This window comes from Heptranchias perlo, chromosome 19 (genome assembly GCF_035084215.1).
Source record: "Heptranchias perlo isolate sHepPer1 chromosome 19, sHepPer1.hap1, whole genome shotgun sequence".
Lineage (NCBI taxonomy): Eukaryota > Metazoa > Chordata > Chondrichthyes > Hexanchiformes > Hexanchidae > Heptranchias > Heptranchias perlo.
The window spans coordinates 10,464,352-10,481,715 of NC_090343.1; the positions used below are offsets into that span (position 1 = coordinate 10,464,352).

General features: G+C 42.1%; 1 protein-coding gene across 2 annotated transcripts in view; it reads right to left on the reverse strand.

Moving 5' to 3' along the window:
- The window catches only part of LOC137335156 (Na(+)/dicarboxylate cotransporter 3-like), a 42,105-nt gene that overhangs the window by 20,527 nt on the left and 4,214 nt on the right, over positions 1-17,364 (reverse strand). Inside the window, exons 3-8 of one of the 2 annotated variants that reach the window (XM_068000304.1) lie at positions 16,942-17,120; positions 14,474-14,531; positions 12,037-12,225; positions 7,043-7,168; positions 5,896-5,988; positions 2,503-2,607 (exon numbers count right to left, since the gene is read on the reverse strand). In XM_068000304.1, the coding sequence (XP_067856405.1) occupies positions 2,503-2,607; positions 5,896-5,988; positions 7,043-7,168; positions 12,037-12,225; positions 14,474-14,531; positions 16,942-17,120 (750 nt within the window). Of the gene's footprint in view, positions 1-2,502; positions 2,608-5,895; positions 5,989-7,042; positions 7,169-12,036; positions 12,229-14,473; positions 14,532-16,941; positions 17,121-17,364 lie in introns of both variants that reach the window. The other variant, XM_068000303.1, reaches the window with a different exon arrangement.

A 17,364-nucleotide genomic window follows, 5' to 3' on the forward strand; every position in this document is an offset into this window, starting at 1 on the left:
TATTGCTTCTAAACCCAACAACAAAAACATATTTACATAATGCCTTTAATGGAAAACATTCTAAGATGCTTTGTTTAGGAAAATAGATGCTGAGCCAAAGAAGGAAAGATTTGGGCAGGTAAAAGAGGTGGGTTATAAGGAATGGTCTTAAAAGGAGGAGATGGGGCCAAAAGTAAAAAAGAGAGAGATAGAAGTAATGGGCTCGGGTCTGGAGCGAAAGCCAAAAAATAGACACAAAGAGAATTTAGGTTACAAAGGAATGGCAGAGATTAGTGGAGACTTGTAGCCCTTGTAAACTGAGGGTATGAAGGAGACAATATGATGCAGTGCAAAGTTGAAATCTGAGGGCTAGGAGGCTGCGGTGAGATGTATTCCACTTACGGACAGCGTGGGATCAACTTGAAGCAGCCACTCTTCACAGTAATGGAGAGGGGATGGATCCAGGGGCTGTTGGAGGAGGAGAATACTAGCTGGGCTGCTGCTGGAGGTTGCTCAGTGGATTGATGGGAGTTGGGGGAGAATAGAGAGTCAGCCCAGCAGAGCTTGATCCTGGGCTCTAGCGGAGGTGCTAACAGTGCAGCAGCAGGTCACCGCGGTGGCCCATCAGAGGAGCCTGGAACGGTGGAAGTGAAAATCAAAGGCCAAGACCAGTGAAGATCACGGAGCCAGGGGAGGGTGAAAGGTAAATCCAAGGGATCAGCTCTGAGGGACGGCTGTAGAGTGGCGAGGAGCATACGAAATCAGGAACAGCAGCAGGGCCCTTAGGAACTGATCCACCCCAGTCCAGCGAAGGATGATGAAGGCGTTCTAGAGGCAGGATAGAACAGAGCAAAGTAAGTGGCCAGGAGATGTGGGCATCTAGTGGCAGGGTAGAGATTGTTCAGTAGCAGAGAAACAACTTCGTAGCAGAGTGGGAGCCAGCAGGAATAGGTCAGAGGCAGACTACCAGTGAGTGGAGAATCCCAAGGCTGGAGCAGAAAATGAACCCTTGGAAGCCAGTAGAAGACGGCCTGTTAGTAGAAATGAATCAGACCAGCGGAGAATTCAGTCTCAGCAGAAAGCAGTGACAAAACTCATGCTGACTACTCTTTGTGGCCCCTTTGCCCCTCCCTGATAGAATCCTATATAATGCTATTGTATAGGGTATTATATAATATAATGTAGTATCCTATATATTTTTCCCCATAGATGTCTGACTGATAATTTCCAGATCCTTGCCCTACTCCTTATTTGATGTATTGAGATCACATTTTCTATTCTCCAGTCCCTAGATATAATTCGGCAGGAAGCAAAGAGTAATGGTTGACGGGTGTTTTTTGTGACTGGAAGGCTGTTTCCAGTGGGGTTCTGCAAGGCTCAGTACTAGGTCCCTTGCTTTTTGAGGTTTATATTAATGATTTGGACTTGAATGTGGGGGGGCTTGATCAAGAAGTTTGAAGATGATACAAAAATTGGCCATGTGGTTGATAGTGAGGAGGAAAGCTGTAGTCAGCAGGAAGATATCAATGGACTGGTCAGGTGGGCAGAAAAGTGGCAAATGGAATTCAATCCAGGGAAGTGTGAGGTAATGCATTTGGGGAGGGCAAACAAGTCAAGGGAATACACAATAAATGGGAGGATACTGAGAGGTGTAGAGGAACAAAGGGACCTTGGAGTGCATGTCCACAGATCCCTCAAGGTAGCAGGACAGGTAGATAAGATAGTTAAAAAGGCATACGGAATACTTTCCTTTATTAGCTGAGGCACTGAATATAAGAGCGGGGAGATTATGCTAGAACTGTATAAAACATTGGTTAGGCTACAGCTTGAGTACTGCGTACAGTTCTGGTCACCACATTACAGGAAAGATGTGATTGCACGAGAGAGGGTACAGAGGAGATTTATGAGGGTGTTGCCAGGACTGGAGGATTTTAGCTATGAGAAAAGATTGGATAGGCTGGGGTTGTTTTCTTTGGAACAAAGGAGGCTGAGGGGAGATTTAATTGAGATATATAAAATAATGACCGGACTAGATATATTGGATAGGGAGGACCTCTTTCCTTTAGCAGAGGGGTCAGTGACCAGGGGGCATAGATTTAAAGTGATTGGTAGAAGGATTAGAGGGGAGCTGAGGAGAATTTTTTTCACCCAGAGGGTTGTGGGGGTCTGGAACTCACTGTCTGAAAGGGTGGTAGAGGCAGAAACCCTCAACTCATTTAAAAAGTACTTGGATGTGCACTTGAAATGCCGTAACCTACAGGGCTATGGACCACGTGCTGGGAAGTGGGATTAAGCAGGATAGCTCTTTTTCCGCCGGCACAAACATGATGGGCCGAATGGCCTCCTTCTGTGCCATAACTTTCTATGATTCTATAACTCATTTGCTCTTTCCTTTCCTAGCATGTATCCTACCTGGTTAGGTGTCCTGTGGATATTTCAGTCTTTGAATTTCTTCGTAACACATGTTTTAGTGCCATAGATTGACCAGTTCATCTGTACAAATTCAAAAAAAAGTCTTCTTACCCTTTTTGGAAAAATTTGGACCATCCAGGAATGAACTTTGGATCTCTTGTGAAAAGTAGAACCGCAAAGAAGAAGAAGAAGACTGAAACAGCGGCCTCTGCAAACCTGCAAGATCATCAAAAGAAAGGAAGGAAAGACTTGCATTTATATAGCACCTTTCACGACTTCAGGATGTGCCAAACGATTTACAGCCAATGAAGTACTTTTGAAGTGTAGTCACTGTTGTAATGTAGAAAACGCAGCAGCCAATTTGCACACAGCAAGGTCCCACAAACAGCAATATGATAATGACTAGATAATCTGTTTGTTAGTGATGTTGGTTGAGGGAAACTGGGGCGAACACCTTTGCTGTTCTTCGAAATAGTGCCATGGGATCTTTTACATCCACCTGAGAGGACAGACGGGGCCTCGGTTTAACGTCTCATCCGAAAGACGGCACCTTCGACAGTGCAGCACTCCCTCAACCTAGATTTTGTGTTCATTAAATCCAGTGAGTGCTTTGGAGTAGACAAAATAGCAAATATATGGAAAGCATGCAAGTTCAAAACTCAAGAGTGAAAGGCACTTGGGCGTTTATATGTTAATTATGGTAAAAGTAAAGGGCAGCGAAGGGGGAGAAGAGGTTTACTCTCACAGATGGATTACAGACATCACAAGTGGAAGCAATTCAGATGATTTCAATCTGCTCTGTGAGTTTATCACATGCAGATGCTGAGAATTTTCATCAATATGTCTAGGCAAATGGCAAAGATGTCATCCAAATGCCTAGCTAAAACCATACATTGTTGACCAAATATTCCGCACAGTTGGGGGATGGTGGGGGGGGAGAGGGAAGACCCAATAGGAGCCTTCAAACATTGTAAGGAACTTCTATACAAATGATCAGGTCTCCTGTCTCTGTGGAACTTCAGGGATTCTGCAGAAAAATGGACTCAGTGAAAAGTGTGATTTTCCAGCGATTGGTTTTGTTGGCCAGAAGTGTGGGGCCGATAGTCCTAGTCATGGCCTGTAATAATTCAACTTGCCAGTTACTGAGTAATGAGTAAATCTAAATGATCTATTCAAAGATTTGACACGAGTTTAGCTGACTAATGGGGCATGCGCAGTGGCCATGTTATGTGGCCTCAGAGCAGCATTTTGATAACAATGGTCACAATCAGTTACTGATTCCCTGGTTGGTGCAAGGACAAGTGGCTGCCCCCTCAATCATACACTGGTCCAAACACAGCACCTGAACATACACACTTTAATAAATGAACATCAGGCCTAGACTCAGCACTGAATTAAATTGTGTTGATCAAACGTAACATTTTTGTGGCACACTAAATATGGGACAAGAGAAAACGTTAATCAGCCAAATCTAGAGGACCAACAGAGGAAATATACGGGGGTAGAAATTGGTATGCATTGCGTTGCGAGCACAAAGTATTCCAATTTAGCAGTGCCTAATCTGCATAGGCATTGGTCCCACTGCTAAATCCATGAGGTCCTTTTTTTAGGCGTCAAAACAGGCGTTAAGCCCCTTAAAAATGTAAATTAGGGGCCTAATGGAAGGACTCTATCAAGAAATTTGTCAGTGATGAGCAGGATAGACATCATTCCTGCCCTTTTCAGGATACTTCAAAAACATTTTTTTTAAAACTTCCCAGGGGAGCAGGAGTGGCCCCCCAACCCTGCGATCGTGCCCCCCCACCCCACCACACTCTCCGTAGCCCACTCCAACGCCCCCCCCGCCCCTCCCAGGATTTACCTGAGGGCTGCTGCCAGTGAGGCAGGTGGCCCGACATTGACCTCTTTGCTCGGGCGATCTGCCTGTGGGGGCTGCTGATTTCCATCCATCCTCGGGCCTCTCGCTTCAGGCGCACGCTAGTCGCGCACCGAGTCTGGCCTAGGGTTGCCGACCCTTCACGATTGCCCTGGAGTCTCCAGCAATTAAAGATTAATCTGCTGCGAGCAACACCAGGGAGAAAAATCGTAAGGGACACTTTTGTTTTAAAAAAAAAGTTTTTTTTCTTTCTTTGAACATTTTCATTTATTAGTTATAAAAATATTGTAGACGGGGGAAAAAGACTGTTCGACTGGGTGGGGCGGTAGGAGGCGGGTGGCTATGTGATGAAACCGCCAGGAATACATCCAACCAGGGTTGGCAACCCTAGTCCGGGCCCGAAACCCAGACCAAAATCTACCCCATAGTCTTTCTTTTCTTACTTCTACCCCAATTGTAAAGATTTCAGTCTTTTCCTTTATAAATTTCACTGTCCTTCCCACTTTATGTGATGTTCCCAGTGGGGGACTGTGCTCCCAGGCCAGGCAATCATATATACTTTAGCGCACCGTTTGAAAATCTGTGAGAGTGTCCTGTGATGTTGCGTTCTCTCTCTGTGGGAAAAGGTTTGGTCTCCCCTACGATGGTTGTGATTGTTCTGCATTTAATTATTGTTCTACACGCCAATGGCTCCTCTAAACTTGTTTTTCTCAACCTTAATAAACCGTACATATTTAACAATATGGTACGCAATGGAGTGTCACCCACTGAGAAATAGACCACTGAGCAACATCACAAAGATATAAGGAGTAATAAGCCTGACCCATAGGTTGGTTAATTCTACAATTCCTATTGTGTGTTATATTTATGTTAGAAATCTAGACAGTTCACGTTGCTTTTCTAAGCACTGGCAAATTTTCTGTTGAAAGAATTTTTTAATGGAGATAATTGGTGTTGGGCACTGCATTGCATGAGAGCATTTTCTTGTATGAATTTATGGGATGTGGTGAACTGATGTGCAGTTAAGTGCTGCAAATCAGCTGGTGGATACAGGCACTGTGTTCATGTTGTGCCCAGGTGCCATGGGCTCCCTCGAAAGGGCTTCTTCAGGATTCTCAAGGAAAAAGGGGGGGGGGACGCTGATAATACAGCACCGTGGAGTCATTCACCGGTGGAGGGGTGGGGGGCGCACTCAGGAGATCTCCCGATTTCCCACACGGCCAGTCTGCCCCCTGGTCGTGCATCTTGTATGAATTTAGATGGAAAGATAGAACTCGATCTTGAGAATGAAATCTGTGGATTTAACACAGAAGCTGGTTGTTGAACTGAGGTGATTTCATTTTGAGCAGTGGGAGTGAGTGAGAGCTTTCATTTGGTAGAACATGAATCCCTCTGCATTATTGGCAGTGGTCTCATAAAGATGCTGATAATAAATCACTAACCACACTACACGCGGGCAGTATCCGTATATTCTTAAATACATGCTCTGTGTTCTTCATAGTTGTCAAGGGGTGGTGGGGAGAGTGGGGGAGGGGGGGAAACACATGCACACCTCACAAAAAAGGTACAAATCCCTGCCAGACAATACACTGCAAAACAAACAGCACTGTAAATCCATCCATGCTTACGTTAATGGCCCCAGTTTTTCATAATCACTCTTTATTGCAGCCCTCACTCTGGCTTGAGATTCAGTGTTAGTGCTTCCCTTCTTACTCCATAACCTAAAGGTAAGGGGGAAAAAGAAAGAAACTCCCAAATTATCACTTCAACATATCCAAGGAATGTTCAACGTAACTTTGCCCTTCTGCTTCTTCTGAATTTGATGTGCTTTTCATATTAATGAATCTAATCATTGTTTAGTTGTGTATTGTGTGTCTAGATAGAACTGGATGTCAACAGATCTCCAATAAGGGATCATGACAGTTCTACACGCAGAGAATGGGCTAAGAGAGAACCCCAGGTAAATGGTCCATAAAGAATTCAAGTTTACTTCTATCTCTACTGGAAGACGTAATGTAGGCATATTTAAAACCATCAATATTTTTTATAGAAAACGTCTTTTGAAACCATAACAAGCATATCCCTGCTTCATATGAAAACAGCCATTGTGTGAATGACTGCCATCAGTAATGTGTTCAAACATATATCTATCTATATATTATTCTATTATGTTTATATATATTTTTACACACACTTTGTACTCTTGTTCTCTATGTTTTAATGAATAAAGGCAGTATTTACAAGGATAAACATTATTAGAGGCTGTGACTTGCCCACCACTTCTTGGGGTAGTAATTACCTTACGCTGTAGTGTTAAACGGACAGAATTGCATCGGTCGCCTGTTATATTCAACACCTGATATTCTGCTCTATTGAAGTCAATATTGGGCTGGGAGTATAATGGGCAGCAGATACCTATACCGCTTGTTTTGCGCTACCATTCGAGATGGATTTCTACCCCCTTATGTTTACTGCACTGACTTAAAAGCACAATGGGACATTTCTTTTCTCCAGAGCTTAAGTAGTCAATGATCAGTAAGTGTCAGTAAGTGAAACGCAACAATGATGACTGAGGATTGAAGATATCCATTTACACAGGCTACCAATAGGACCAGCAGGTCTACCTGTGGCTTTAGTTTCCACCCATGTTTTGTTCAACAACTTCAGAGATACAGTTGGGGGAAGGGAGAGATCGGAGAGCTGAAGCTTAGGCTAAAAGTACATGAGGCTGATTTCAGCTCAGAATTGCACGTATTTTTTTCTCCTTTTTGTTACCTTGGGTTGAGTCCTCCGTACAGGAAAGAGAGCCACAGCCAGCCAATGAACAGAAACAGAATTGCAAGAGGACAAGAAAACATAAACCATGACGCAAAGTTCACCATGTCGCAATCAGGGAAATAACTGAAACAAAGCAAGAGACGAAAAACTTAAGTCTATTAACATGGAGAACAATATGAGATCGCATAACACCATTTGTAAATTTTCAAGATCAACCTCCTTACCCAAGGAGCAGAGGAACATGGTGAAGGTTGGGACAGGGCCTGCTTAACCTCCCCCCCCACCCCCACCCAAGGGCAGGTGGGCATCAGTTTTCAGCATGGAGTGGAAGGGGCACCAAAGATACTTCTATCCTGGCACTTGTGCCCACCTGCCCTATGCTAATTAGGCACCCGCTCACTCACCCCACAAACTCCGGTGGGGGTCATCGCCGGAAGGCATCGGCAGGCACCATCCCAATGTAACCACCAGGATCGTGGCCCTGGGAATTTCAACCCCAGTAACAAATTACTTATTGAACCACCAACTAAATTGTGATTGCTCGTGAGAAAGTTTTGTGCTTCAAATTCCAATTTCATTGGTTCCTGTGTGTGCCCATTTATACCAAAACAGAAAGCTTGTGTTGTGAATGTGTACTGTAGTTTTCTTCATATTGTAGATATTGTTTCTGAAAGCCTGAATGTGTTTCCTTTCACCACTGTACTCAATTGGAATGAGAGATTCCAAGCTGGAGTGAGGACATGTATTCCAACTCTATGACTATCTATCTTCTATATCTTATTAAAAAATCTTACAGCCACACTCACATCCTGTCAAAAAAACCTGACTTTCTGTTGTCATGTTTTTTTGTCATGCTTTTATATCAACTTTTTAACCATAAAAAATTTCTATGTCCATATAAATAATGGTAACTGCTTATGTAAACTTTTCACCCTGTGACTGCACAACCTGGCAGGGTATTTATCTTTTCCCCACAAATCGCTCAAAATGCTTTCTGAAAAAAATTCAAGTACCTTTTTATTTCTCAGTAACTGAAATTTCTAATGAATTTAAATGACAAAAATGACATAGTTCATAATAACATGATTAGGTTTATCTATTAAATTGTCTGTTGTGTCCTTTAATGCTTTCATTGACTGGCTTAGCCCCTCCAAAAAGCCTGGGCTTGGATTTCATATTTTTTGCCTAGAACTGTGATGTTGTTAGTTGAATTTGGATTGTGCAGTCTGAGTATGGGCCGTGTACCTGATTTCCCAGAATGGCTCAGTACTGTTCAGTCAGCCCTACAGATGGAATATTTTTATTTATCTTCTAGAATTTCCGATCCGTCGCGTTTCAAAATTATTTGAAGAAAAGCTATGGGAGCGACAAGATGGGGAAAGCGTATGTAATAGGGGAGGGGACGCAAAGGGAGCTGCTGAGGGCCACCATTTCCGTGCAACCCACATCCCAAAGTCAGCCACTGATGGCTCCTTCCTCTACCACACCATGCCCCATCACTTACCACCTTCCACCCGAAAGAAAAGAATAAGATAAAAAGAGACACAGAAGAGAACAGAGAGAAAAGCAAAAGGAGCAAGGGGAAAAAGAAGCATAAGAGAAGAGGAAAAGAAAAAAATGGAAGCAGAAGAGGAGAAACTGCAACATGAAGACCACGGACACGGGTAATAGAGAAACCATATTCTCCAAAGTACCATGTACAATGGCACAGGAGATCCACTAGTGATATAATAAAATAATGGACAGGGATTTCTGCTTCTGTAGTTGCCAGTCTGCGATCTTCTGCCCATTCGTTTTAATAGATGGACAATGGCAAGCTGATGAGCGCAGAAGCAGAAAACCATGGACAAAGGGTCTAGTGCATATTTCCTGCCCGTTGTACTTCAAGTGTTACATTCATAGCTCTGTGTCACATTTTTAAACAGAAATTAAATAAAATAAGGGCAGTCATTTGGAAAATATAGAGCAACTTTTCAGGAACAGAAAATACCTGAGTCTGAATAATCTCAGTCTTTTAATTGATCTTACCAATCACACTTTAAAAAAAGACAAACAACGGTGGGATTCTGAGCTGCTGCGTAAATAACAGTTAAACTCTGTATGAACTCACCAATCATTTATTTAACAATTAGACTTTGTGGCCTCAAAGGAACACAATGGGACAAAACGAATGAGCAGAAGATTGCAGATTGGCAACCACAGAAGCAGAAATCCCTGGCCATTATTTTATCTTAACAACAAAATAATACATTGTGCATTACATGGTATAATACTCCTGTCCTTACAAAAGATCTTATCATCCAACTTATTGTGAGCAAAGCCACAGGATCTGACAACAGCATTGTAAGAACAGGATATCTGCGCTAACTTCCTGTCCATCACACTTTAGCTGTCACACTTTCTGTGTCACACTTTGGTATTACACTTTGAGCATTGCATTTCAAACATCACGCATGGCCAAGACTATATGCAAAATCCTTGCAGCTGATTAGCTACATTTTTTATTCCTAAAACAGCAACAAATCAGAAATCACCAACTATAGCCAGTGAGGAAAATCTGACATTTAAAAACAATAGAAACTGAACCAATCAAATTGCGTAAAAAAAGTTTCAAAATCATTTTGCTGCGATGAATCAGAACTCAGTAACTAAGAGCAATGACATAATCTGCCAATAAACAAAGCCAAACTGAACAAATCAAAATGCTCAAAATAAGGTCAAAATCTTTATGGCAGTTATTTTTTGCAGTAACTGAAATTTCTAATGTCAAAAATAAGACTTGCAACATAATGAAATTAACTTCCACACCCCAACAGCTCCTCTCTATTTTGCTTCAGAGAGACAGGCTGAGCCAGACTGTATTAGAGTGAGAGACAGACAGACAGACAGAGTCAGGAGGGATAATTAGGGCACCTGCCTTTTTTTATTTATGCTGAGAATTTGAAACAACCATTCTTCACATAAAGATTCATTTATTCAGCTTCATTGGCTAAGGAAAACACTAATTTATTTACTTTCCACCAACCAATCAAATATATTTCACCATCTCTGGACAAAACTCTTCAAAACTTTTTCCAAATCCTTTCACTGGAGATTTCCCTCCCTCACTTCCTCTCCCCAGCATCCCCTCCTCACAACAGCATAACCTCTCACTCACCATGAGCAAATGTAAGGAATCTTACAACACCAGGTTATAGTCCAACAATTTTATTTTAAAATCACAAGCTTTCGGAGATTATCTCCTTCGTCAGGTGAGTAGTGAATTCACTACTCACCTGACGAAGGAGATAATCTCCGAAAGCTTGTGATTTTAAAATAAAATTGTTGGACTATAACCTGGTGTTGTAAGATTCCTTACATTTGTCCACCCCAGTCCATCACCGGCATCTTCACATCACCATGAGCAATGTCATGGGAGATCTGCTAGTGTGTACATTGCGTGAGATGTCATGCTGAAAATGTCACATTTTGTTATAGGTACAAAACATACTTAAAAACGGGAAAGAAAGCTGACTGCTTAAAAAAAAACCTTATTAACACAGGAGGCAGAACATCTCTAACTACTGACTGAGCTCAGTAACCACATTTAAGAAAAACAGGAAGAGCCAGTCAGACCTGTAATTGACCCAAGCATTGATTTTAAGAATGCAGAAAAATTAAACCTTATAGCCTTAAAGGGACATACACGCATACTTTAGCAAAAGGAATATATGCTGGGACTGAAAATCTATGGGAGGATCTCCACTGCTAATGCCATCAAAGATTGTAGGGTGAGGATGCAGTCCATTCATTATAATACCACTGGTGGGCGCCTGCGCCACACTAGGGGTGCATCCAGGGCACTGCCTTGTGCCACAGGCCACAAGTTACAGTGAAGATTGCCAGTTCTGGGGAGGGTGATGGGTCCCAATTCCAATGTGCCTCCCAGTGGCCCCCTTTGTAAGGGGGCGGCATTGAAATAATTTTTTTCTTTTAGAAAATACCTTTATCTTTGGCAGTTCAGGCCGTGATCCCAGGTCATTGGATAGCAATAAGGATTGGTGTTCCCAGGCCAATTTCCCCTCCCTAACTTGGGAGGCCATTGGTAGCCTCACTATCTCCTCTCCAGGTGAGACCAGTTAACTTAACCCTGGCTGAGGATTGAACTTGGGAATTTTTATGATCTGTATGGCTCAGCTACAACAACTTGCATTTATATAGCACCTTTAACGTAGTAAAACGTCCCAAGGTGCTTCACAGGAGCATTATCAAACAAAATCTGACACCGAGCCACGTAAGGAGATATTAGGAGAGGGAAGTAGGTTTTAAAGAGCGTTTTATAGGATGAGAGAGTGGTAGAGTGGCAGAGAAGTTTAGGGAGCTTATTCCAGAGCTTAGGGCCTAGGCAGCTGAAGGCACGGCCGCCAATGGTGAGCAATGAAAATCGGGGATGTGCAAGAGGCCAGATTTGGAGGAGCGCAGAGATCTCGGAGGGTTGTAGGGCTGGAGGAGGTTAGAGAGATAGGGAGGGGCAAGGCCAAGGAGGGATTTGAAAACAAGGTGAGAATTTTAAAATCGAGGCATTGCCATAACGGGAGCCAAAGTAGGTCGACAAGTACAGGGGTGACGGGTGAACGGGACTTGGTGCGAGTTTAGGATACGGGCACCTATTCAATGTCTTCACCAGCTATGCCGCTGGGGTGCTTGCTATTTTAGCTTTTTGTAAGTTTCCATTCTTTTGCAAAATCCTAAAGAGGAATATCGGTGGCAGGGAGCAGAACATTTTTCCCCCACGTCTTGCACCCAGGGTCAGAAAGTACTCCCAGGGGCCAGTTATAATACAAGTTAGATGCAAAGTAAAGCTTCTATCCTGCCTCAACACTGTGCCTTAAGCCCAACCTCAGGTGAGCACCTCCAGGGCAGTACTTGCACTTCTCTCACCTGCCAACCTTGCAGCTTTTCTGAGAGTGAAGGTGACAATTTTTTTTTAAATCGACAGTTCCTTATCTTACGTTTTCAGCTGCCCAAGTAGAATCAGGTTTGGGGTAGTCCCAGTCAGCGTGGCGGTGCCTCCAATACTTGCAGAGTAAGGTATGGAGATAAGGAAACCCTTCCAGAGTCTCTTCTGGTTCTCCTTCTCCTTCTCCTTCTGTTGGACTAATGTAAAGTTAACATCAGTCTCAGGCGTCTGTGGATGACTACTGCTGGAGAAGAAAGGAAAAGTTTAGCATCAGACAGTGGCTATAATTAGCGTGTTTAGTGCTCATGCAAGAATTACAAGAGTCAGTAGCAGCAGGTCAACAGAAATTATTAGCCAGAGCAGTACTATGTGTACACATCAATGAATGCATTAAAAGGGTAGCAATTCAATGAATTTGCTAAGTTGGATATGTAATTAAAGCAAAACAAAAAGCCAGACTATGTAAGGTACATAAGAATTACAGTAAATGCGATACCAACAGGACAGAGTGAAGTCAGACAACTGTAGGAATTAGAAACGTTTTCAGTGAGATGTTAGATACGTTTAAAGTATTCAAAAGGCAAACTGCATTTTCAGGGAAGGAGTTATAAGGAACTAGTCGACAACTTATAGGAGAGCTTCAGAATATTGGTGTTGTAGTATGAAATAGAATATTTGCTGCTGAGAGAAAAAGCAAGAGAGAGAACAGCACTTGACGAAGGTAAGCATTAGAAATAAAATGACTGAACTGGAGGCTGTTGTGGCAGTAGGGAACAAAAATGTGGTGGGAATTTCAGGAACATGGCTAAATCCAGAGAATAGAAATGAAGGAAACATTCAATGTTATAGAGCGTTCAGAAAGGACAAATAGGACAACTAGGAGGTAAATGATGCTAATCTTACGGGGGGGTGGGGGGGGGGGCGGTAAACTACATAAAGAGCTATTCTCGATAGAAATCTCTAATGTGAAAAATTCAATGGCAACACTAAAGGTTTGCTACAGACTACCAGGTGAACACAAGAAGGAGGACAGTTTGCTGTTTAGTAAAGTGTAAAGTACTGCACATTGGAAGAAAATATGGGCGATATACATGCTCCATGAATGTGCTGAAATAGTTACGGATGAAGGTGAAAGAGACCCATCAGTCTTAGTAGACTCAACATTCAACATGTCCAATCAATGAAGAGCAACAATCAACAACACCAATGGAATGTGAAACTATATAGCCAAAACAGTAGAATGCAAGTCAGAGGAAGTCATGGTCAAACTGTACAGTGCTTTGGTCAGACTGCACCTTGGCTACTGTTTCCAGTTCTGGTCATCAAGAAACAAGAGAGACACACAAGCACTGCAAAGAGTCACAAGGCTGATCCCCAGTCTCAGGGATCTGAGTTGTGAGGAAAGATTGGAGAAACTTGGGCTTTTCAGCCTGGAAAGGAGACATTGAGGTGTGATCTTATAAATGTATACACAATACTAAATGGTATAGAAAAAAATAATCAGAAATACTATATTAAATTACAACTGCAGGAGTAGGACAAGGGGATTGAACTGAATGAAAGGTAAGACTGAGAGCAGGAAGTCCTTCTTTGCATAAAGAATGACTTCCTGCTCTCAACACTTGGAATAGACTTCTGGGCAGAGCGGTGGAGGATAAAACACTGGAATCGTTTAAGAAACAATTAGATGCAGCAATGGGTCTTTCTAGATAGAATAATTGGATGGGCCGAAAGGCCATCCTCATCCATAAGTATCTTGTGATGTGGTAAGAGAGCTTAGGCTCAGAGAAAAGTATTCAAGTAGTTTGAGCAGGTGGTGGGTTCAAAGTTCAGAGAGGAAGAAGCAACCAGAGCTTATATGCAGTTTCACAATTATTTGCATGGATAATGTAAAACGTTTCTATTTGTTGACCATATGAGGAAAGGAGAGGTATCATGGTATTCTTAGGCTATGGTTAGACATTTCCTGCAACTACAAGTTTTCCTGTGTTTGATTTTTCATGAGTGAAAACATATGAAAAATAATGAAATGGCTAAATAGAATGGAGTCACATGTGAAATAGTGCTGTGCGAGATTAGCATATGGATTCCTTTGTCAGTGATTTTAATGTAGCCATTAGCCTACTTAAAATAAATTAGTTTAATAGTTTTAAAATAAACATGTTCACTCATGTTAAACAGCAGACCAAAAAGAATTTCATACGAATGTCTGAAGTGTTTGTACATTAATGCCACACAGTGCAAATCACACCAAGGATATTGGTGAGTGTCTAACTCACCTTAAGCCTATTTTTTTGGTAGTATCGCATCTGTTTTGTACACAAAATGGCCAAAGCAGGTTGAAATTGTAACTTTATACCAAAAAGATTAAAGGCCCAGTGAAAGATTTTTTTCTTTAAGGATAAATAAAATAAATTTTGCCCAACACTCAGCCTAGACTGCATTCAACCTCCACTAGCATTTCGTACATTATAATTTTTGCATAGTACCTGTCATCAGAAATAAAACATGATTCCTCATTGGGTAATGGTTCCTTCAAAGCATTATCTGGAGAAGAATAAAAGAGGCGGCAGACAAATTAAAGTGAGCACAAATTCTATTTTATTCAATTTTATAAAGCAGATATCAATATGATAACAATTTCAAACTTTAAAATAAAAACTTAAGGTTGTGTAACAGGCAGTTTTTGGATGTTCTAGGAACATAGCGCACAGTGGTGTCAATTAATGTTCTTTAAGTGACTGAGTTAAAAATAAGTACAACTATCATTATATGCTGATGTGATTTATACACACAGAAAATAACAGTCTAAAAGATCAAATCTGGTCATTTACTATGTTAAATTCCTGGGTGACTGGTTAACTAATGAGCCATTGGGCTGGATTTTCCCTTCAGAAAAGCATCCATTTTTGGGCAGTTTTGAGGCGGTATAAAGAGTAAAATGGGGTGTTACAGTTAATTGCCCAAAAACTGGCCACCAAATTTATCCTTTTAAAAACCCACTGGTTGTCATTACTGTCCCCCATGAACTGCAAGCGGGCGTGGCCAAGCTCTTCCCACAAATTCCCCCCACAATTTCCCCCTGTTAGTACCACTAACCCGACCACAGGAAGCACCACTGCAGAATGAGCAGCACAGTGTATACTGCGTAGAGGAGACCATCTATTTTCAAATTACTTCCCTTTTCAGCTCTGGAGCTTCACAAACAGTTAACTTGCCATTTAAAGTGAATGCAAGAGAAATTTAAATTCTGAACTGGAAAAATGGTTTTCCCAATAACAATCTCTCTCTTCCTGTGATATGTAGGGAAGGTGGATATGGAAATGGAAGAGGCTAGATTGGAGGAAGTTAGATTGAGGCAGCACAGAAGATGCTTGTTTCCAATATGTTGATATCTGCTCCATGGAGTTTATTGACCTAGAAGGCCTTATTTAGATTTCTCAATCCACAGGAGTCCATCCCTTCCAGTTCTCACTTCACTGAGTAGAGCATCAAAGATCGCATCGGAAAACCTGGAGTCTTTTCCTATTGAGGCCAATCCTCCTTCAGTCTTTCGCTTCCTATGATGCAGCTCCAGAACTGACAAAAAGGGTATGTCCTTTTAATCAGCTGTAGAATTTAAATCAACTGCAACTTGGTGTCCTTCCCTCCCAGAAGCAGTAAGACTAGGACCAGCAGTTTTACCTCTGTAAACCCATCCTGCAAACATAATGAGAGGCACTCCAGGAAAAGCTGCATGAGAGTCACATGGGCTGGTGGAAGACCCACCTACCGCAAACCTGCCAAATAGAGGAAAATCCAGCCCATTGCTCTGTCTTTGAATCCAACATCCTCTGTAATCCCTTAGTTGTAATACACTAAGCAATGTCTCAGTTGAAGCACATTAATAATTTAGGAGGTGAAATTCTTCCTGTCACTGCCTTGATCCAGACCTGGACACTAGGGCTGAATGCCAGAAGAGACATGAGAGTAACTGCTCTCAACATCAAGGTATCATTCAACCAAGTATGGCACCAAGGAGCCTTAGCAAAACTGAGGTCAATGGAAAAACCTTCCAGTAGCTGGAATCGTATCTGACATAAAAATGGATGTGTTTATTGGCCAACCATCACGGGTCCTGGACTTGCTGCAGGGTCCTTGACCCAACTATCCAGCAGCTTCATCAATGACCTTCCCTTTATCAGGAGTGAAGGCATTTTTTCTCCGTTCTAGTGTTCAGCTCCATTTACAACTCCTCTAATAATGAAGCAGCCGATGCCAGCCTACAGTAAGACCTGGACAACATCCAAGCTTGAACAGACAAGTGGCAGGTAACATCTGTACCACTTCAGTGCCAAGCAATAAGAAAATGCCAACCACCTCCCCTTCAGAAATGACCTATATGGATGTTTATGCCGTTTCTCTGGGGTTTTCGCAAATTTTCCGCTGAAATTAGGGCTCGGTTACCTTTTGAGCAATTTGCTCATTTGGACAGATAACTGACTAAACAGCATTGCCAAGAATTTCCTTGGAGTTTCTCCCAATTCGCCTCCATAACTTTGGTAGAAGTTTGACGAAAACCCTGTTTATGCGCACAAATGGATTTCCACCAAAGTAATGGCAATAGAACGGGAAATTCTCGGCACTAGTGAACACCAGCACTGGTTTTGTACTAAAGTATGATACGAGAGTTCCATACTATTGATAAGACATCAATAAGACTGTTGGACACAAGAGACTGGTGACCACCTTAAGAAGACATACTAAATTAATTTAGAAATGCATCCCTCCCCAACCAGTTCTTCCTTCCTCTTGCCCCCTCTCCTCCACTCAATTCAGTTAAAATATATCAATGGGAATGAGGGCAGCCCAATTTCTACATCCAGTCTGGATATGGAGTTCAACTCAAGCCTTCTAATTGGAAGTTCCAATGCACTAACATTGTACATATCAATTCTGTCCAGTTTAATAGGGGTACCTTTATGGTCTAAGCCATCTATTGCATCTTTAAGCTTAGTAGACTCGAGGGAGACTTCCATGCTGCCAAATAAGCTTTGGAGCACTGCACTGGCGATCGGCATCATCATGGCAGTACTGGCAGTGTTACTAAGCCACATTGAGAGACAAGCTGTGGTTATCATCATTCCCAGGATAAGCCTACAAAACACAACACAACAATAGCACAACATCTTTGCTACAATACAAGTCTCTTAGTTTAAGAACTTATTCCGAATTAGGGTTAAGAAAGGAAAGAACAGTAAAGCACTGCAATGAAAATAGAAAGATGCTGAAAATACACACTACACAATCAGCATCTGCGGGAGAAAGAAACATTGGGGTAGATTTTCTACTTGCCGTCCAGGCATAAATCTAGAAAATCGGCCGCCGGTTATAGAAACCA